General features: G+C 39.6%; 1 protein-coding gene across 1 annotated transcript in view; it reads right to left on the reverse strand.

Moving 5' to 3' along the window:
• The window catches only part of ITPRID1 (ITPR interacting domain containing 1), a 40,737-nt gene extending 18,593 nt beyond the window's left edge, over positions 1-22,144 (reverse strand). Inside the window, exons 1-6 of the mRNA XM_051610090.1 lie at positions 22,121-22,144; positions 15,149-15,200; positions 14,237-14,323; positions 13,552-13,754; positions 7,324-7,916; positions 4,730-4,784 (exon numbers count right to left, since the gene is read on the reverse strand). Coding sequence (XP_051466050.1) covers positions 4,730-4,784; positions 7,324-7,916; positions 13,552-13,754; positions 14,237-14,323; positions 15,149-15,180 — 970 coding nt within the window. The 5' untranslated portion in view covers positions 15,181-15,200; positions 22,121-22,144. The remainder of the gene's footprint in view (positions 1-4,729; positions 4,785-7,323; positions 7,917-13,551; positions 13,755-14,236; positions 14,324-15,148; positions 15,201-22,120) is intronic.
• Positions 22,145-23,521: the final 1,377 nt, after the last annotated feature.

Genomic DNA, 23,521 nt, shown 5'->3' on the forward strand with positions numbered 1-23,521 from the left:
CAGTATCAACACAAGAGTAGTTGTAGAATGTTTAACATTCAGATCCTGATTTTGATTGCAACCTTAGTAAGTCTTCCCTTTTGCCATTTCTTTGCCTTTTCCTTTCATTTAATCTGTACTTAAAACAAAAGGTCACTCTGTTATGCATGAAGAAAAACAGTGTTATATAGACACTACAGCAAATAAGAAATATTCTTATATTACTTCTTAATCTTAAACTTATATCACTTCTTAATACTGAAACTACAGAAAGGTGCAAAGAAAATCCTGTACACTTGGAAGCATAGGAAAAATATGTTCCTTTTCTTCTTGGACTTTTGACGACATTCCTCCTTCCGTTGCAGGCAGACGTTACAATGGATAATGGATGATAAACACGATTCACGTTCTCGGAGCTCAGTCAATTAAAAGAAATAGCAATTGCATTCTGTGAATATTCCCATGGAGCCAAACCAAAAGAGGAGTTGGTGAGTAGGAGGAGTGAAGGTGTGATAATTGAAAGAATTGCTACTTGGTAAGTCAGAGGAGCTAATGTGTTAGCTCAGCATGGGGGGAAGCTAGGACGTTCCCAGCTGCTGCAAAAACTGGGTGTATGCAATCCCTGGCACCACTCATTGGGACAAGATGAATCACAAGCGCTTCAGTAGTGAGCCTCCATGTCACAGTGAGCCAGATGGAGGTGGTTACTTCTCTGATTGATTGCCTTGTGGGCTACCAAGGGCTTTTCCAGCAGGCTAATGCCTTTCTCTTGGCACTCAAGTACTCGGGAGCACTGTGTCCTCTTGGGTCAGCACCATGCAGGAATTCCTGCCTTTTGGGTGTTTGGCCGCCCCACAGAGGGAGAGGGAAGTAAATAAGGAGCGAAGGGGAGCAAGTGACTACAACATGCACCAAAAAAACCCACTGACTTCTTATGCCTCCCTAATAGATGTTGCTGCTAATGAATTTTCAGGCACGTGCTGAGTTAACGGGGGTGAGCAACACTGAAACATCCTTTAGTTAAACCCAGTGCTTTACAAAGGCTAATTGAAAAAGGAAGGAGCAGCAGGGGTGGGGTGGGGAGAGCAAGGCAGGAGAGGGAGTGGAGGGGGAGAATAGCTCTATTTTTCAAGTGCTGAATATGAAATCCCTGCAACAGATGAGTTTACATGCAAGCCTGCACCTCATCAGGGCAAAGATACAGTGAGTGGAGTCAAGTAATTTTCCTCGGCACTCAGCATCCCCAGCCCCTTACCCTGCCCAGCCAGCTTCCTCAACTGTGAGCTTTAGAATATAAACAGCCAATAAGTAAGGACAATAACTGTAGTTCCTGCTGAGAGCTAACTCTGCCTGTCATGCATTTGCTGGGTCCTAATACAGGACAGTGAATAAAGCTTCATTACAGAACAATGGAGTTAGCTGCCAGAGCCTACAGATTTGAATAAACAACAAATAAGCAACATCTGCTCCAGCATATGTGTATGGTAAAAAAAAAAGTCACAAAATAAAAGAATTTGTAAATGCCAAAAGCAACACTAAACTGCCAGTGCTACTGTAGAGTGAATTTTTAATTGCACATGCATACAGGCAGGCTGTGGGTATTAGTCTCACATATGTCTGGTTGCTGCCAACCTGGGAGTATAGATGAATTTAATTAAATAAGGATTATCCCTTCTCCCCAGTACAATTACTTATTTATAACAATGATAAAATTGCCTAATAAAAAAGATTGTAATATTTTTTAAAACAGAGCTAGAAAACACTCTGCTTTCCCTGTAAGTCATTCAGAGACGTTTGGGGGGTTTAAGCGTCTTTTAAAATTAAGTCTCAGCATTCTGCCAAGAGAAAGGGAAAAAAAGCCTTATCATAAAGCCTACTGCAGTTAAACAGCCAGAATCTACATTATGGAGAAATATAAAGAAGACACACAGCAGCCAGGGAATTGGCTTTCACGGGGAGTGTAGAAAATTAAGCAATTGGACTAAAATTGAGGCCAGGCTACAGAGCCAAGGGACAATACCACAGAGACAAGTACTTCCATAAGTCACCCATCTTGAATATGCTCTACCTAGGCAAAGCAGGCAGCTACTGTATATCTCTACATCTTCTCACCATGGGCAACTTGTCTTTTCCCACTCGGGTGAGCTCCTGTTTCAGCCGGGTCATGCCAGGGTCTCACATCATCATCATCACTCGCACACTTTCCAACAGAGCCCACAACAAAATGAGGGTGGGCCTTTATGGTATCAGGTGCTGCATGAGCCTTGACAAATAGGCAGCCTGTGCCCCAGGGAATTTGAAGGCTAAATCTAAATTCAGGCATGCTCTCCTGGGACCTGAGGTTCTCTTTGTGTAGGCCACTGGTAGACTCTGTTTCCCACAAGCTCCTACTTTGAAGACCCCTGCTTATGGGTCTGAGCCACATCCTGCTGAATTTGGTAGGAACCTAGAAACCTTAAGAGCTAGGTATTATTCACAGCTAACAATATTATGCTCATAATCTGCAATTTTTAGACTGTTTCCATTATGCACAACAAGTTGAAGTCTCAATAAAACTCCCTTGGGTATGGAAGGGCAGGCCATTTAAAAGCAGTGGGAAAAAGAGAAAGAATATGAAAAAAGCCTGCAAGAAAAAGCCAAAAATCTCCACATTAAATTTAGGCCAAGCATCAATGATACTAAAACAACAGAGAGAGAGAGAGAGAGAGAGAGAGAGATTTGAGTGTTTAAACAAAACTCTAAAATGGTATTCTGGTTCTGAAAAGGCATAAATCTTTTATAAGTGCGGTTTACTTGTATGATTTTGGTTGATCACTTAACTGTATGACAGTCTTACCAGAATTAAATCCAAATAATTAACTTCTGCATTTTCTGTCATGTAATTACTGTTAAATACATGCTGATTCTTATGTCTTGAAAGAGTATTCAGGGCATATAGTTATTCTTTCTCCTCTTACACTGTGATTGATATACCTATACAATCTGCCAAATCCATTAATGCCCTTTATCATTAAATAACAATCATTTTTTAGAGATGGTCAAAGAAAGAAAAAAAAAAGCTTTTGTGGGTTTGTATTGAATTTTGATTATTTTTTTTTTCCCCACTGGGCTATGTCCACATTCTCTTTTTTACTTCATTTTCTTTTAATTTCTCACTGAATGTTTGTCCAAGTGATGTTTTTCACTGCATCAGTTCTGGGTAATCGTTGTTCTTTGTATATATAGTAGCATGAGCAAGAATACTGGTATGGGGACACATTTTTGTTCATGAAGATCAAAACATCCATCAGAAAACAAAACTGAAGTAAATTCGTGTGACTCAGGTGACAAATCATACAGTCTGAATAGCAAGAAGAACCTGACATTAAATCCCAAAAGTCACTGGAGCCATGCATTGACTGACTGGACACACACAACCCTGCCAGAAGGTGTGGCAAGAGCAGTTGAATGTCATAGGTATGCAATCTATTGCACATAAAAAAACCCAAACCAAACCAAACCAACCAACCAACCAAACAAAAAAAACACAAACAAAAAACCCTCCAAAAAACCAAACAAAAAACCCACAAAAACCAGCAACTAGCAAAACAGCAAATGTCTGCTTATGCATAATTTGAAAACAAAAATAAACCCTCAAGAATTGAAGAATTCATGCTATACTCTGTCACATTTACTCAGCTCTAGCATTTACCAAGAAAAACCCTATACACTGATGAAAACACTGGCCTCACTGAAGTCAGTGGGACTTCTGTCACTGCCTTCAACAGTCTCATGATTTCACTCCTGCAAATCCAGCTGTCACTCCAGACAACAGCATGTGTGAATGATCAGCATGAGTGGGTATCTGAAATTTCCTTTTAGATACCTGTGTATGAACTTGGGAATTTGTGCTAGCTTTCCAAAAGTGACATAATGTAGCCCTCAAATTCAAACTGAGGGCTCATCAGACTTTCACCTTTCACCTACCTGCTTCTTGCTACTTATTAGTTCACAGTAAATTTGTCACAATTAAAAAAAAACAAAACAAAACCACTGCCAGTCCTGCTCTAAGCACTGGTTGGAAAGGGTCACTAGAGCACAGGGCCAAGCACTCCCTGCTGTGGAGACTGAACAGCCTTTCCTCCAGCACCACCTCCCCTGCCAGAAAGTGCTTCTCTGAATCCAAAATCAGATTGCCCCAAATGACAGCATAACATCTGGTCTGACAGCTTTGCTTTTAATCCTTTCACAGATTCCTCAAATAACTTATATTCTAACACATGATTCAGTACTATATCAGCTCATGTGGTGTTAGTCTGTGTGAAATAGGAGATTCATATGATGGGGCAGAGGCCATGCTGCCACCACAAGATCCTGGTTGCACTGTCCTGGCTGAGGGGCTGCAGAGCCACTATCTCCAGTCTTCTGCTTGACTTATTTCCTAGGGATTCAAGAGCTGGCAGATCACTGAGCAGGAGAAAAGCTTTGGTGCTTAAAGCTTTAGACAGGGACCCCAAACACTCAGAACTGTGTATGTGAGGTGCTCTCTTCATGAGCACTCATTGTATCTCCCTGACAAGATGAGTATAATTTACGGCCCTGTGATTTATCAAGTCATATAATCTAGATTGCCATGTCCAGAACAATGTATCCAAACGCCAGAGGTGATGGGAGTAGAAAGGGAAAACATATTGTTAGGATAAGCTTTAGAAGCAGTTACATGGGAACAGTGCTTTAAAAACTACCAAATTTTCTGTTTCTTAATGCTCACCTGAAGTGGTGTCAGGAGCATTTCCACAGGGATTTTCATCCTCAAAACTCTGAATCTGAAAAGAAAAAGAGAGAAGGAAAAATTCTTATTTGTATTAATGAGTTTGGGTGTATGCTTTATTATGAGGGGGTTAGGAGCAAAACAAGAAAAAAAATAATCTGGACATTTAAAAGCGAAAACATAAAACCTTTCAGATGTTTGTTTTTTCATTTTTGTTGTCTCCTTTAAAAAATATTTTTTCTTGTCATGAACCAGGCTCTAGTCTCAGAATATTTCCAAGCCTTTCTCAAAGAAATGAACACATAAAGTTTCCCAATCCATAAACACACTTTCAATCTTGTTTGAGCAGCCTCAGAGAAATGTCCCAAGAAAGAAAGAAAGAAAGAAAGAAAGAAAGAAAGAAAGAAAGAAAGAAAGAAAGAAAGAAAGAAAGAAAGAAAGAAAGAAAGAAAGAAAGAAAGAAAGAAAGAAAGAAAGAAAGAAAGAAAGAAAGAAAGAAAGAAAGAAAGAAAGAAAGAAAGAAAGAAAGAAAGAAAGAAAGAAAGAAAGAAAGAAAGAAAGAAAGAAAGATAGATTTAAAAAACTACTTAGTAGAAGAAATCTAAGGAAATGTTACCATATGGAGGCAAATTCTTGCCAAAGAGGTCAGAATTTTTCTCCTCTAGGAATGAAGACTCATATGACTTTTTCATAGTATCAAAGGGAGCATCATGTCACAATGCTGCACAGACTCCTTCAGAAAAAAAACTTTCTAGAAAAAGGGCTCTAGTAGACACAAGTAATTCATGGACATGCATGTTGGGTGTGCCCTTTATGCAGTCTGTAGCTCGAGAGATCTCTAAGCCACTCACTGTAAAAGGCTAGAAGTCTACAAGGGTAGGATTGCTCTATATGTGACTGTTACCCTCTTCCCCATACATCTGCTACTGTTCATTGCCAGGCTAACCATTGATCATAGAATCACAAAATTATCTGAGTTGAAAGGAACCTTAAAGACTATCTAGTTCCTACTACTATCTAGTGAGACACCTCCCACTAGATCAGATTGCTCAGAGCCCCATCCAACCTGGCCTTGAACACTTCCAGTATTCCACACCTGTTCCAGTGTCTTACCTCCCTCACATGGTTTCAGCCTGTACACAGTTCTTACAACCTGAATTTAATGATGCCTATTTAATGATAACTTAAATAAGTTAAACAGTATACACCCTGTCTAGTTTGAACATACAGCATTCACAAAATTGTATTAGACATCAAACTGGGGACTTTATTATAATCTCTATTTACTGTGATGTCAGTGTCCTTACTTTTGTGTGAGCTTAGTCACAGAGCTTTAAGTCCAGCATGCTAAGTGTTTTACAAAGACATATGGGTTGCTTTGGGACTATAAATTTTGTGTGCCAGAGATCTCCAAAAGACAACCTCTTCCCCACTAAGGCTGATAACCAGGCCCATGCCCTGATGCTTGTGTCAGCTCTGCCCACACAAAGTCTGCACCAAATTTTTCACAGAAAAATGCACCTTTAGAAGTACTTTAGGCAAATGTCACAGCCTTAACCTGGCCTTTTCCAATGCTTTAAAAACTGGAAAACTTTTTGTAAGCCTCCCATCTTTTCCAGCCACTCGCTGCTTCCTCCCTCCCTCCCTTACTCATTTCATATAGTTTCAGGGGGATGCCAGCCATCCCATTTCTCCTCCTTTATTTGATTCTTGCAGAAGAGCCTAATTTCTGGACTCCTTCCTTTTCCTCATTCTTGAAGAATGGCTGGAAAGGGAAGAGTATTCCTGTTGGCACGACAGTGGAATCTGTATGATTAGAGAGTGTCTTACTATAGCCCTTTTACTGCAGTAGTGCAGCCTGAAAAACTGCTGCTTACACAACATCTCTGGATGTAAGAAAGGGACTGACAAGTATTGTGGTCTCTTTTACTTCTTGTCCAACCCCCAGTGACAACCCACTGTTCCTAAAACATACACATAGCTGAGTATCATGGACTTCGCAGAGTGTATATGAGAACAAGCTGCTGTTCTGAGTTATTCTGGTTTTGAGATGCTCAGCTTACAGAGTGGTAAAGTATTTCCAACATTGCTATAAAACCAAGGCTAATTTTGTGATGCATCTTTCTGACAGAACACACCAGAAAATTAGCTTAGGGAAAAAAAAAAAAAGAAAAAGAAAAAAAAAAAAAGAAAAAAAAAGAAGATAGGAAAAAAACCCAACCCTGGTTAATGTCTGGATCTGTAAAAATATCCTTTGCCATATGTATTAGTGTTTCTGCAACTTCTGTCTATATAAAAAAACTACCTAGCACTGCATAAAACATGTTAACATTTTGCATTATCATACTACCTGAATGAATCCTACCTCAGTAACTTCAGTGCCAACTTCTTTGACAGTATCCTAATACAAAGTCAATTTAAAATAATCAACCCCCCAACAAATAGTGTATATCCTACTGGTTTTCCCTATAATGTTGCTGCATTGTGATAGAAGTAATTGACTTCAGCTTCCATCCTGAAAAAGAGACTCCAAATCCATATCAATATGGGTGGAGATACATTGCTAGTGAGCAATACACAAAAATCCACCTCACCTCTTCCATTTCAAAGGAGTCTGGCAGCTTGCAGTTTAAGTCAGACACTTTTTTGAGCATGTGGGCCACAAGCAAAGGTGACTCCTTTCTTGGTCTGTCTTTGACAGGTACCTCACACACAGGAGAAAGGTTGGGCTGTTTTGCAACTAGGTCCAATGAAGTCCAGGTTTTCCCCAACGGAGTTGGTGGACAGTGGGATGTGGGATATGCTGAGGCATCTTTGTCTCGGGGGGGTTGCTCCTGGGTCAGACAGCCCACCCTGACACATGCAGAAATGCCCACCTGGACTCGCCCGCTTTCAGCAATATCTGCACAGAAAGGAGGTTGCTCTTTCTTGCCAGACAAGGTGGCTTCCTCAGGTGCCAGCGAGCCCTTCTTCAGCAGTGTCGTCTGCTGAGAAGTCCTTTTCAGAAGCTGGCATGTTGTTCTCCACTTGGCTCGTGTGACAGCAGGTCTGTTCTTCGCAGCATCTAAGAGGCTCATCTGATCCCCAACAGTGTCCTGTGCTTTGGTCTGTTGGGTGTTGACATCAGTCAGCAAAGATGAGAAGGCACTGGTTACGTGGTCAAGTACTTCCAGCTGTCGAAAACGTTCTTAGGTTTGGCAGAAGGGGAGGCAACATGGTTATTAAAAATGTAATTTGAAATAATCAGGTACAATGCTTATTCCAACTTGTCATTGCCAAGAAGCATACTAAGTACCTCAGTCTAAAGTAGATAAATTTTTCCCTTTGCTTCCAGATGACCCATTCAGGATAAATACAGAAGTCATTGCATAGGTCTTTATATCAGACAAACATGCAACATTGAATTAGTGGGGTCAAGTGCAGCTGAATACTGCTCTGTGTGAGCAAAGATTACAGAATCCAGCCTGAAATTCTCCAGTTGGCTGGGCTAGACTTGGATGCCATTTTTGAGGACTTATTAAAATGTGTGTAAATAAAGTTATTAAAATCTGATCTCTAATGCTCACAGGTGGCAACTGTCCAGGATAACGGCAAAATACTTGTAGTCATTAACTGATAAAAACTGACCACAGAAGCAATGTTCTTGTTTTCATAGCAGCCCAAAGCAAAACAATTTTCCCCCAGAAACTCATAGCTAATGTCATATAAAGTTTCCCAGATTTTTTTCATTGTTGTAACCTCCTGTAATTTCTGGGTCATTTTTTCCATGGCATAACATCTAAAGTTAGGTGGATAATATTTTCTTTACCAGATCCTGGAGATTTCTATCCCTACAGCATCATTAAGTTATTTATACAAAGAAACAGAACACATTTGCTTGCACGATGTGTCTGTGCTTATCCCAAGGCAATGAATATGTCACCAGGATTCCTCCTTCCTTGAGAGATTCATGGAGGACAGTAGATGGCAAAATGTTAAGTTTCTTGGCTGCCATTCCTATTAGAGAGCAGCCAAATGTACTGCATGCAGCCTGCACGCAGGCTGTTGGTAATGCTGCTTCACTGACAATTAGACAGCAAGGGGATATTTAACATGGATCTGAGTTGGTCCTTTGCATTGGGACCAATGCTGTGACATATAATTACTGACAGTTCCTGTATCTCAAGTATACTGCTTTTTTTTCTTTGCCCCAGACATTGCCTGATTTTTAACACTGGAGGAAGATGTCATTGCTGCCACTTCTTAAGACATGGTCGAAAGTTTAATCTGATGTGATTTAAAAGAGTTATCTGATCTATCAGTACACACATTATACAGCGTTGCATAATCTCCATTTGTGTAAGTTTGGGGTGTCAGAGTAAATAATTTTTGGTCTTGTATATCCACTGTGCTACCACATGCTCTCCATGTAAAGCACATTTTATCCTCAGTATTTCTTCCAGCTCCCACTACATCAGGCCATAAAAATGCCAAGAACTGATCTTTGACTGACATTAAAAAATGCCCTCACTCATGTGCAATGTAATAAATACACAGGTCATGGAGAAATTACGTCAGGGGCAGCCTTGCTTCTTGGACTATTTATCTCCAGGCAAGCAATCCCTTCATTTTCTAGTTCTCCCCAAGGATCACAGCTCAAGTAGGCAAGAGGATGGTAAGATCTCTTGAGTCCCTGCAGACTGCTGCAAAGCAGTCTAAATCTGTAGAACAGATGAGATATTAAAGGACAGAAACATGGATTGATTTTCACTAGAAACTTCAGCTGAAATAGCAAATAGCCATGCAGTAAACAAGGTCAATCAATCTTCAATAGAATCTGTATCTTTTATAGGGTGTCTAATGATTTTATGATCAGCCATTTTATAAATAAGGAAGCTCACAGGTTTGTTCCTCCTTCCTCCTTACATAGGCCGGCATAGTTATCTACATGAAAGATTTGGAAAGTCTTCAGTAGGCCCTCAGTGGAATGAAGGAATACAGACCATTTCCGGAGCCAGCAAGAAATTTTCAATTAACATCTTTTTTTCTCTTTCTTTTTTTTTCTTTTTTTTTTTCACAGCAAATGGCAGAATTTGGATAAACCCCAAACTTTTCAGTGGGAAAAATCAAGACATCTGAGGAAAAGTGAAAATGAAATTTCAGCATTGTCTGCTTTGTCATATATTAGAATATTTTACTTTTTTTTGATTGTTTCAACTTGAGTGTTGGCAATACTGTTTTTGCTTGACTCAAAGCTGTACTTCAGAGAATGCATTTAGCAATTTATATTTAATTTTTCTTCTATGGGTGGATCTACTGACTGACATATAGCTCCTCCCTCCTGTCTGATCTGTGGTACTCACAGGACAACCATGTATCATGGGAAGTGGTGTCTACCTAGTATGTTCTCACAGAGGAGGGTGAGACTTGAACTAAAGTCCCAGCAAGGGGCTTGCAGCACCTGAGACAGACAGAAATGAGTACCAAAAATCCACAGAAATGTGACACCAAATCCCATGTGGATTTAGATATACCAGTATGGAGAGGCGATATGAAACTGTGGTGGGTTTTTTTTTATTATTATTATTAAGCATCAGATTTAAACATTTCGGTATGTCTGAAGTAAGATGTTCAGAAACTTTAAGTTGTCAGGAATTTGGTGATCAACATATTCAGAAATATAATTACTTTTTACTTAATTTCTGATTGTCAAGTGATTTTATTTCTTCCGTTAGGAATTTAAAAAACACTCCTAATGAGGTCAGTAAAATTTTCACCATGGCCAATGGAAGGAAAGAGCTTTTCTTTTGGATCTGGCTGAGAAACTGAAAGAGTGAATGACATTTTTGAAAATACACCTTATTTTTTTGAACTGAACCTTTTGAACATTCTCTCTGACAATGCTGGGGAGCCAGCATGAAGCAAGGAGACAATTAACAAATAACTCTGTAAGAAGCCACGGGCATTTTAAAAGTCAGATCAGCAATGAAGCAGGTCTGGAAAATTATTTTCATCCCAAGCAGGGAAGAGCCAAAGAGAAAAAGGAAAGGACTGCACTAGGAAATTAATGGAATATGAAAGTGGATTGGAATTACTCTGCTATGGATGTTCTCGGTCTCTCTCACCTCCTCCTCCTTTTTTTCTCCAGGTTTGTAGCCTTCTATCTTGTACCTATAATCTTTCTCTTCTCTCACTTTCTCAGAATAACATGTCATACTAAATCAACTAACTTTCTGTGCTGATTTAGAGAATAGGAGAAAGTAAACTGACAATGAGATAATTTCTCAGGCAACTCAGATTAGCCATGGAAAAGGAAGGAATTGCTAAAAGACAAACGAGAAGGATTCAGGCTGTATTTGTATTCAAATGGTTCAGTAATAATAAACCAAACAGGGTGACTATAACTGAGTTCATGCAGTACATCTCTGGGAACAGTGGTTCCATACAGTCTTGAAATCTCTAGAGGGGGTGGTGCATAGTCTACCTCATTTTTGGACTCTGGACTCATTTTTGATGCCCTGGCAAAGCAGTCCTGTGACAGTGGGAAGTCTGGGGTTCTTTAAATTGTTCAAGGAGAGGTAAATGCCAGGGAACACCTCTAGACCTGAACCTTCTACTTAATTTACAGAGCAAGGTCTTTTTCTGGGTTGTCTTCTGGAGGCCTTCAAAAGCACCTGTTCTCCTAATTGACATTACAGGGAATGTAGGCTTCTGCTTTAGAAGAGCAGGCTCACTAGGTGCCTGAAAATTTAAGTGCAGTATTAGTACTGAAGGCAGGCTGATTAGGTCCAGCTCTAAAGATGCAATCCTTTTCAAATCTAATAAAAATGAATTTACTCCTCATCCTTGAAGCTGTATCTCATTGCAAGTTCATAAGACAGCCTAAGGTTGAAAAGATTGGAAAAAATCAGTTTGCCAGTAACTTCCATTGGAGGGTGTTCCTCAGGATTTTGTACACTAAATCAGATACACCCATTTTCAGCTGTAAATTCTCTCCTAAATGCCAGCTGTGGGAAGATACTTGTGCAAGATTACCTACATGGTCACAGACATACCAGTTTCTTAAAAGAGGGTTTTTTAAGTGGTGGCTGGGTCATCACCCTCAGAAGTTGCCTGACTTCACTTGCTATGGAGATAGAATGATTCTCTAGTGATTAAACTCCTTGAGATGGTGCTTCAGTTAAATGCCTATAATTTGGTGCAGTGAACCAGGCTGAGGTAATCCCCACATTAAGGGAATGTAGTCAGTGTAAAAAGAAGAGGTAAGCATCTCTGAAGGATGAATCCCACCTCTCTTTTTTAAATGTTCCACGTCCAGACACATACTTAGGAGGTCTAAGCAGATGGTGTGAAAACCCCCTCCCAAACTGTCAAAAGCAAGATAATATGTTTTGATGGACATCACACCCACCAAAACAGAAATTCAAATCTTATCTTACTTCACAGCAACTCCCCCATACAGATAAGCCATTAACATGTACTGAGTGCTCCCATTGAAGATGACTGCAAGACAAGTCATTAAATTCACACCTTGACTTACAACAACCTGCCTTCACTGTGCAGACTTCTTCCCTCAGAGGCTCTTCCTCTGCTCTCATTCCCTCCTAGTTCTCTACCTTCTTCCCTGAGATCCCCATCCACCATCCACTCATACTGATTATCTCTGTTCCCTCTCTCCCTCTCTCTCTGAGGAGTTACAGAGAGAGAGAGAAAGAAAGAGAGAGCTGAGAAACCTGTTTGATGTGCCAGTTTGCTGTAAATATTGAAATGTGTGCATGGGGCTGGCTATTAAAAAAAAAAAAAAAAGGAAAAAAAAAGAAAAAAAAAGAGAGAGAGAAAAAACCACATTTTCCACAATGCTCTGACATTTCTGGTTCAATTCTCATTCCATCCATACTGCTTCCTCAGTGTAATTCTAAACAGGAATGTATGGGCTATGCGAGAGATCCTTCTCCACTGAGCATCTTAAGTAAGCAGAAGATTTCAAGAGCCATCTGGCTATCCTGTGCAACAAACATGAAGGGAAAGGATGGGAAAATTGGACTTTCAGATGGGTGATATGCCAGTAAATTAACAATGCTATTTTAATGCAGAAACATCTTCAGGGTGAGGGCCCTGTATTAATTTCTTAACTGCAGAATACACAACATGAGAACTGAAACCATCTAAATTAATAAAAATCAAGACTGTGTGCTTTAAATGATGGGATTTAGTTGCACTTAAAATACGATCCTCATCTACATCTGAGGGCATATTTGAACCACTGAACTGTTAGGTTTTAGTTAGGGATTTGTGGGTCTGATGCATAAGCTCTGGCAGGTCTAGTAATGGGAAGTTAAAACTTTGTCATCTGCTTGCCACATTTCCCTGGAGAGGGGTTCTGCTCTCACCAAGGGGAAAAGGGAATGTGGGCCCACATCTGGCCTACCTGAGTTCAAAATCCTGTGTATTGGCTTACATCATCAGTGATGGTGGGTACATGGTGTGGGTGAAATGACTGAGGCAATACACCCATGTTCAATTATGCAGCCTCTGTGACACTGATGACAATGTCTGGTGATGGGGAAGGTCTCACAGGGGGTGGGCAGCTAAGTTTTAAAATGCCACAGGCTGGTAGCTTCAGCACATAAATCAGTCTCCACAGCTGCCGAGAGGTAAACTGTATTTCAGTCACATTAAGCAGTTTCATTGCCAGAAAGGTGTATATGATGATCTTCAGTGTCTCCTGAATACATGTCCCTTTTTCATGCACTTTTTTTGGTAAACCTATTCTTCCCTATCCTCTCCTATTTCTTTTACCTCCTTGCTAAAATTACTCCTTTTGCCAAGAAGTATCTCCTTACCATATAGATTTGGTCTCTCAATGCCCATCCGCTGCCTCTGCGCTTCCAAAAACACTCGGATGTTGATCCCTTTTGCTATGGAAGTGCCACTGAGGAACCGAGGAGGGATTTTAGTGCAGACATCAGGTTCTTCTGTACCAAACCCCAAATCAAGAAGAATCTCCACTGGATCCTTTTCCCAGAAGATTAGCCATTCAGTCATGCTGTGATGAAAACACGAGGATTATTTACACCACTGTTTTAGTAACACTTTTCTCTTGCAGTTGCTATCATATGATAAATTCTGTTGTAGAGACTACTGCTTAAGTGAAAGCAGTAATTTCTGATCACATTACCAAGAGATTAACACCCGTTCCTCCCCCCAGTGGAATTTGGTGGCATGGGATCTAGATAGCTTAGTAAAAGGAATATTAATAAAAGATGTTGGTTCACAGCCCTGCAGGCTCACTTCTCTCTAGACATGATACTGATAAGGCATGCTGAGGCTGTCATAAGACCTTGCTGCCTTTTAGATCAGAGACCTGTTATTAAGATGGTCATTTTGATCTTGTTTAAATAAATTAGGAGATGCCTTTTTACAAACTAAGACCTTGAACTGCTCGTCCAAAATTGTGCTCATCTTTGCTGATCTCTAAGTGGGCTAATAGCTTGTATTTCTAGCTGGAAATATGTAGAAACAACTAACCTCTGTGGTGCACCGGTGAGGGAGCGGGAAGAGCCAAGACTATTGCATCTTGACATAACGGGACTTTCTGAAAACTCTTGCAGGGACCTGGTTGGAAAAAAGCAACAATGAAATGTGTTTACTCATGTGCTCCTCTGGGATGTCATTATGATTATTTTTTTTTTTTTCCTAGAGTAAACATTTGCATTTTATCTGGGTTTAATAACGACACATAATAGCAATGCCTTAGGAGTCGGCATGAGAGTGCAGCAATACACATTCTCAAGAACAGTATGTTACAGTAGGTGTGAGAACGTAGGTGTGAGGTACCAGTAAATGCTAATTATAAAGGTGGCAGAATGGCTCACTTTTGACAGATGGTGAATCTTTGGGGAACCTTTAGAGTGCACGGTTTCTCTAGCCACCTACTTCAAAAGATATAATTGCTCTTAACAAAGTTTTGGAGAGAAAAGGCACAATGAGTTGCACCAGCAGGAGTGGCACCTGAGAATTGTTCTCTGTTTCACTTCTCATTGTGTTTGTATCCACTAATCCGCAGAGAAATAACCACTTTTCAGAGCCTGCTCACTGCAAAGGAAACAACCTGTATCACAGGAGTCTTTCTCAATAGGTAAGATGACATGTTTTTGTTACACCCAGGCTTAACTTTACCTACACGTAGCTATGAAGATCAGTGGAAAAATTGCCTTGATCAATTTTTTATCATAGCAGCACATCCATTAGCTCACATCTTAAATAGGCCTTGAGGGATATTTAGATTTTTTTTTTTAACTAATACTGTTGTTACCCATTTGAGGAAAAAAACCCAACACAACAAAAAACACCAAACTTGAAAAATTAATCCTTTTGTGAAAAAGGAAAGGAAGAAAAAAGAATTATTTATAACACATCTTCAAGATGTCTGACACCTACCTCCTGTAGTTTTGTATGGTTATTTGTACCATTTCTCGTACTGGCAAGGAAACTGTAAACAAGAAGAAATAAACCACATTTATTTTCCTACTTTCTTCCCCCCTCAAACCAGAAATGTCTCAAATGAGAGAAAAGACTGATTGCACTGTATAAAGAAATGCTTTAGCCCAAGTGGCAAAGCTGGAGAACAATACCAATGTGGGAAGCTAAATCACGGTGTGTGTTAGTCACAGATAAATGCAACACATTACAAAAAGAAGGGAAAAATAGGTGCCTTTAGATTTCACAAACCAGTAGTGGTACAGCCTAAGGCCCTGTTTTTTAAAAGTAAGTAATAGGAATTGGGTTCCACAGTCTACTGCAGAGCCGTCAAAGACATACATCAAATATAATGAAAATAACATTTAATCCCTGTGTTTTGAGTTAAAAAAATACATTTTAAACATAGTATTTTAAACTGTTGTTCCAGCACACAGCGTTACACCTTTTTTTGTGTATAACTGCTTTTCAGGTATAATTAACTGAAATGTTGCAAGTGTTTTACTATTGATTTCTCTGGGCTTTGAATCATGCTATAAACATGTTTGAAAGGAGGGAGACAATTGCAGGACATCTGCAAGAGTGTCTGGAGAAGAAAATACTCATCCAAGAACTGGCAACCTTGTTTACTGGACTTCAAGTGTGCTGTACCTATGAGCTGTAAGGTACACATTTCATCATTTCACAATGATGAAATGGGAATAAGTCAGATGCAAATACACGGTGCCTGTAGTTATCAGTTCCTTTCCCAATGCTGAAACACTTGCTGATCCTCTGAAAGCTGAGGTAGGATCACCTAAGAGCACAGTAGATTCCTCCTGCATTCCACAAGATGAATAATTTTTGTTTAGCTTTTAAAGTTTTCTTTTCCATTTAACAAAATTGTGTCAATAAAAGAGAAAACATCTTTTCATGTTCTCTAGTGGATTATTCCTCCACTTGTAAATTCTACACAAGCTCCTTCTGGCTTACTCAGTGCAAGGATATCCATCCAAAATGAGAACATAAAGGTTACTGACATCCTGTAATTTGCTGTGGTAACATAAACCAGACTTTCTACCAGCGAACAGAGCATAATTTGAATAAGAATCAGCTTCTTGTATGCCATTTCCTACTCACGTGCCAACAGAAGATGTAGATTCACTATAAAAACGTTTGAGAATGTAAAAAATTAGAACTGAAAGTGAGAGTGAATACAATTTTTCCCTAGCAGTATGTAGGCACTCCTCTCTGCAACAGAACATTATCCCACAAACGGCTTGCTGATGAGATTTCCTCAGGTATATCAGATCATCAGGTCTGAATACATACAAATTAAAAAGGTAGCACTGTGAAACACTGGCCAGGGTGTTAAGTAAATAATTTAATGATGAGAAAGCTGTTTTTTGTTGGAGATATAGAAAATAGCAGGTCACCAAAAATCAAAGGCTGAGACTTGTGATCAAATGGGCAGAACTTGACAGCAAATTGGGTGAGAGGTAAACTAGAGGTATGATACCTTAATTATTTTTTCTTCTGGGCTAAAATAAGTTGAATTGTCCTGCATTGCTTTGGGGCAATGACATGTCAATGTCCTGCTAATCCATCCAATTTACTAAATGGCAGCAAACTGCCCAGGAGCCAGTATCCACCTCATGACTTGGACAACTTTGCTCTTGCAACACGGGCCATTTCACTCATGCTTAGAGTCTCTGCTTCTTTCTCTAGTGAGAAGACTCTCATGAGAAATTTCCCATTAGAGAGCTTGACATTTTGAAATATTAGATTGTTTTCTTCATATTTAAGAGGTCACAGAAATAGTAATGGGGAGGGTACGGTATTTAAATTTCCTGATCTGTGTAAGTATTTTGTTCCTGACACAAGAAACACTGAATCTCATTACCAAACTGGAAGATACTTTGGGGGAAATAATGCCCTTTAGAAATCTGTCTGAAAACCTTATGAAAACAAACAAACAAAAAATACATTGTAAACCAACTGTGGTGCTAATTGGTGCTTTGTTTACTGCACATCTAAGTATATTTTTGCACATGAATAATATATTTTGCTAAGCAAAATGTAGCCTCTGATACTTATGAGAAGATAAGGCATTTCAGCCTCAGGAGTCTCTGATTAACAAGAGACAAGATTAAATCACATTTTGTTGAACTACATCTCTTACTTGTGAACCCAAGAAACAAAACATGTAGAAAAGGAAGTACTGATAAATAATATTTAGGGCTTACAAAAGCACTGAAAATGCAGACATTTTCAGGAATACACAAGGAGCTGTGAGGTGATTTGGACTTCTGGTTCCTTTCTTAAAAAAATAAAATCTCTGAATTCACTATTTGGCAGATTGGGAAAGTAGGCAAGAACAAGCAAGAAGTTCTACTTTCAGGTCAGGCAGAATTTCAGTCACTTGAAAGTCTTATCCCATAACTTCCGAAACAATGTGCAAACCTCTCCTAGAAGCCCCCATTGTTTCAGTGGAAAAAAAAAATCAAATCATGCCAGTGGCAAAGGTGAGCCTAGACTTTACTGTTGAAGGCCTCATATAAGAATCTTAGTACAACTCCAAACTGAGCAAAAAATATATAGTTTACCCGTTAATACAAGCTTTTCCCAGAAACTCCCCCCTTAGAGGTCTGTGGTGTTTGATATTTGGTAGTTAAGCAGTCCTTATTAGAAATGACAAGTTATGTTCTGTCATACCTGCCAGCTCTTGGCCTTGTACCTTATCCTGACTCTTAGATAAACTGTAAGATAAAATCATTTTTAAAAAAGAAAGAAATTTAATCCCCCCAAAAAACAGTTGGTCTTTCCTGAGAGGAGACAAGGTGAGGAAGGCATCCCAATAGGCAGGCAGAGCACAGGGCACTCAGGGCATGGGTGAGATGAGTGGGGATGGCCACAGGCTGATCTTCTTTTTTGGCTGTGGATACCATCTACTTTCTCCTCAACATACTTCTGTTGAGATTCAAATCTTATATTTGTGCTTAAGGCAAAGCCAGTAAATGTTAGTATTTTGCAAGAGTAAAACCTGCCAATTCTGAATTTACATTTTACTAAGAATCTAATGCCTATAATTATCTAAAAGGGTGGGTGCAAGGAAAATGGAGCCAGACTCATTTCAGTAGCTCCCAGTGACAGGATGATGGGCAACGGGCACAAGCTGGAACATAAGAAGTTCCATTTAAATATGGTGAAAATCTTCTTTGTAGTGAGGGTGACAGAGCACTGGAACAGGCTGCCCAGGGAGGTTGTGGAGTCCCCCTCTCTGCAGATATTCAAGACCTGCCTGGATGTAGTCCTGAGTAATGTGGTCTAGGCAATACTACTTTATTAAGAGAGTTGGACTAGATGATCTCTAGAGGTCCCTTCCAACTCTTACAGTTCAGTGAGTCCATAATTAAATCTGCTTATCCAAAGCAGGATTGAGAAGAATTGAAGAAATAGAATTTTCAGTGCATTACATAAGAGGTAGCTGTACAATAGTTCTCAGATGATCCATATCTGCATCGTGACACGGTAATTGTTAATGACACTGGTAATAATATCTAGTCCTGCACTGTTCAGCTGACTTGGCCTTGCCCTGCCACTGGAAAATTCTGCTATGATGTTACCATACATTACAGCTATTATTTTGCTCCTCACCATACCTCCAAACATCATTCCTAAGGCTGTGCCTTTTTTTTGTTTTGTTTTTTTTTACTCCTCCAGTACAATTCTGCTTCTAACCAAATGCACTTCAGCTGCATTTGCTTAAGTAGCAAATGCATGAAGTCGTACTGAAGAGCTCATGGGAAATACTTCACACTTTGTTGTTATCATGAAGAAGAATGAAAAGTTTTAAAAATCAGAATTTTAATGAACAAAATGCATTCAAATTTAAGCAATTTCAAAGTTAAATTATATTTCCCTATGGTAGCACATTGCCTTAGAGAGTTCTAGGTATATGTAACCACAGTTTGTGACATAAATTATGCTTATGCAGCAGGCTATATCTCCCATGGGCCACACAGCATTGTGAAATTCCCATGATGTAGCAGATAGTTTGATCAGAAAGCTATCCAGACACATGCTGGGAAATGCTCTCCTACAAAAAATACCCTGGAAATGAACAGAGCAATGAGATACATTTCTCATTAGGAACTGGGTCATAAGCAAGATGTGTCATTTCAGACTGCATAGTTGTGATGTAGCTCAACAAAACAAAAACCTCATTTTTTTGTTGAAATCAGCCAAAGCAGAATATTTTGGTCTATATTTTCAGGGGTCACAATTTTCCTACTGGAAACTTCAGTATTGCAGATGTCATATTTCCTATTGGAGAAATCAGGCAACAGATAATCAAGTAATAACGTCACCCAAACTTGCAAACCACAAGAATTCAGACAGTGATGAATATCTTCTGCAGTGTCTTCTAAAAATGAAATTCTTACATAAAGTATTGCCTGATCAGTTTATAACAATTAACAACCCTGTTGTATGGCTTCATTTTTTGTGAATCCTGAAATGCTTAAGAAATATTAGGAGAAGGGTCTAGTAATTTTCTTTAGCACTCAGGGCTAAGATATAGTGGGAGGCAGGTTTTTTTTTGCATTAATGCCTCCAGGATTCAATGGTATAACTCTCATTAACACAGTGAAAAGATATGGAAAGACTGCAGCAAGCAGAAGTCTTTAGACTCAAGTTTTTAGAGATCTAATTTGATGTGTAGAATACAGATTTGCAAGGTCACTGTTTTCTGTTGAACTACAGAGCAAGAGTTGTTTTAAGACTGTCAGTATCTGCCTAGCTGTATAACCCTGAAAGCCCATTGCTGGTGCACTGAAGATTAAGATCTCCCAGTAAGTCAGCTTGTTTTCTCCAAACCAGTGTTTTATATTCCCTTCATGGTCAATAAAAAGAGTAAGGCATGGCCATTCAGCTGCATTACGAGGAAGAAACAAGGAGCTGTTTGGAGGTCCATTTCTCCACTGATGGAGAAGCAGCCTAACCTTGGACAGAGCTCTGAGATGGCTGGTGAGATGATCCCCGGTTTTGGGTGAAGACAGAACAGTAAAAGAAAATGGGAAGTTTTGATGAAAACCAAGATCAGATTTTGCATGGTGATTTTTCCCCACTCAATGAAGAGAAAGGAGGCAAGCTGAAACCACAAGTGTTACATGGAGCACCAATTTAAGCATCTGGTACTTACAAACTGGCCTGGGGAAATAACAGGTTTGCACATATTTAACATTCCTATAGGAAATGCAAACAGGTGCTCAGATTCCACCTGAACCTCTGTGGGCAAGAATAAAAGACCGAGAATGAAAATAAAGATGGAGTTAGTGACCAAGAGCAAAGCAGGAGTGCTTGTCACCAGCACAAGCGCACCAATAGAGAAGAAAAACCCAAACCCTGACATTGTTCTCTGTCACCATGGGATTCCGAATATTTGCAGAATAATTTTTTCCAGTCTTACCTAGCAGCAGTGTTAGGAAAAGGGTGGTCTACCACTTTGAACAGTGGAGAGTCATTATCTAGATAAGTCCATGATGCTCTGCTGCACAACAGAATCACTCCCTTGTCCATCTCAAAGCTATGGCCATTCCACTGGCCTGAATCTAATGCCAACTTACAAAGCAAGCCTGAAAACTAAAGAAGATTCCCTGCCCTGCCCTTCTGTATCGTAAAGCATCAGCAGTGGTTTTAGAGTCTATCAGTCAATAGAAAAATCTACTGGTGATCATATGGTGGGATGCTATTTTTCAAGGCTAAATCCCTGGGCTGGTATTCTAGAAACATGAATGTCTTCTTGAATGGGCAAGCCTCCTCTTTCATTTGCACTTCAGTTTACTGTGAGCAATGAAAACAATATAGTACTGCCTTTTCCAGTGGTATCCATTTGAATTTTAAGATTTTTGGCCAGCAGGACCTTGTACCCTGATCAATGTAATAACATGCTCTTTTTCTTCTTTTCAGTACCACTGTAACAGAAATTTAAAATTCTTCTGCAATGACTAGCACTGGAGCATCTTGTTCCCTATCAATTTCCATATCTTTCAGAAATTAACTTTTCCCACATGTTCAGACCTGTTTGCAACCAAAAGTGAGCTTGGTATGATGCCACTGCTATAGCTGCCCAGCTGCTACCCCTCAGACTGTGAAAACTGCTTCAGCAAACCAGTGAGGCAATGTTCTCCCTGCTATCAAGGCTATCAATTACTAACCACATCAAGGTGGGATTGTTCTTGAGGTGATGAGAGGGGTTAGGGAGAAGTGGTTGCATCTGATTAGAGCTCGAAACTAGGCCGTGTCAAAGACACTCAGAGAGAAATCTTGAATAAGGTCCACAGGAGCAGCTTTTAAGTGGTTTGGTATCAGTGGACACCGTGTTGAAAGGGAACACCTATGAAATGCTACTATTACTAATATTTAGTAAATCTGGAGGCTTTTTGTCTGATCATGAGCGCATTGGTTCAAGGAAGGCACAGCTCAGCAGCTGCTCAAGAGGTGTCTCCACTTAGCTTCCTTGAGACTCTTGATCTGCATTGCCTGGGACATGTCCACCACAGCCTGAGAAAAATGCCCATCACCAAGGTGAACTGCAGCTAAGAGAAGTGTTTTTAGGACTATCCTGTCCTGAAAAGCCAAAGGATCAATGTCTAGGTCTGTCATAGTCCCATACAGCAGCCCAGATGTGACTCCAGAGACAAAAGATTTTACAAAGCCAACTACCAATGATTGTTTTCCTACCTCAATTGTTTTTCTGTCCCATTTGGGCAAGTTGTCAGGACAAATAAACCAGGATAATCAACATTCTTTGAAATCACTAAGTTTTTTGGTTGCAGTTAGTAATTTGTTATTGGGTTTGTACACCAACTCATTTATTTTCTATTATTACCTTTTAAGAGACCTTGAGACTAATAAAAAACCATGAGTAAAAGAGTGAAATAAAGAGCTTACAATCTCCTTTGTGCAGAGGGTGGCATATACAGCATGAACTGTGTTTCCAAGTTCTTTGGCAGACAAAGTCCAGAGTCTCATCTGCTTGCTGTGGCCTAAGTCCTTCCAGTTAGAGCATTGCAGCTACATAAGAATGATGAGAAAATATCTATCACTGCATTTGGTCAAAGAAAAAAATCTGCAAGGAAAGATAGCCTCCCATCAGTCAGAGAAGTTGCCAGTAGAAAGATGTCAAAGAAAGGACAGAGGCAGAAGGACCTGTTAGGATGACTCATGGAGGAGAAGACGAAGTGGTACATCTTCTTAGGATTCAAAGTCAAAGTTTAGAGCTAGTCAAATTGAAATTAGCTTGTTTCCCAGCTGAGTAATGGCCTGATTCTCCATTGCCTGATGACTTGCACGGCCACTTGCAGCAGGGCACAGTGAGAGTAAAGGTGCTGCCATGGGACTGAATTGTAAATGACACAACATGAAGGGCAATAAGGAGTTTGGCCCCAGATGTGGGAAGTACAGAGGTAACTTCCATTGCATTTAATTAGTGCTATCACCATTAATTTCCTATGCATAGACAGCAGAAGACATCATTTTGATTTCAAATTAATTAACACATAATGATTAATCTGATAGGGTACATCTTTTCAGACAAGAGTGTCCTCTTGATCACAGTTTGGGTGCCAGCACCACTCATCAGCTGTGTGTTTTAATTTCTAACTGCTCTCCAGAAGCAAATTTAGCTCTGCAAATCTGTTGATGGAATGAATGACTGGCTGGTTTCCATGTTCTGTGTGTTTTGTTCATTTGATAACACACTGAGAACATCTTGGAATTTTTTTATTATTTTTTTTCCGCTTTATTCTTCCCTTCTAAAAAGGTTTCAAGGTAGAAACTGAGAACTTTGCATCAATGAGAAATTCAAACCAGATCTTTACTACAGAATGCAAGAAATTTAAAGTTTCTGAAAACTGAAAAACACATCAACAGTTTATGGCAGGTTCCCAGACAGATTTGTCTCACTTCAGCTGCCAGCATTTAACAGAACCATTCTCCTTGCCACCAACTACAGTAAAGTGTGTTTGTTTCACTGAAACAGGATCTTGAACTTCATCAGCTTCACACCAATATTCCTCACACTGTATGATGCCTGCTGGATAGTGCTATTAATATTACTCTTCCCTTTCCATTTGTCAAGTGATTACTCAATCACACTTGGTTAATATTTATCCACTTTCTTTAGACATTTATGAATGCAAACTTCTTCATATCCAGGGGCACCAATACTTGAGTAAACAGCATGCAGTCAAATAGAAACTGAACATATATATACAGATATGAATTAGGAGGTAGCAGCAAATCTCAGATACTTTGAGTTAAGAAGGCCATTAAATTCCCAAGACATTCCAT

Source organism: Apus apus, chromosome 2 (assembly GCF_020740795.1).
Source record: "Apus apus isolate bApuApu2 chromosome 2, bApuApu2.pri.cur, whole genome shotgun sequence".
In the NCBI taxonomy this organism is placed as follows: domain Eukaryota; kingdom Metazoa; phylum Chordata; class Aves; order Apodiformes; family Apodidae; genus Apus; species Apus apus.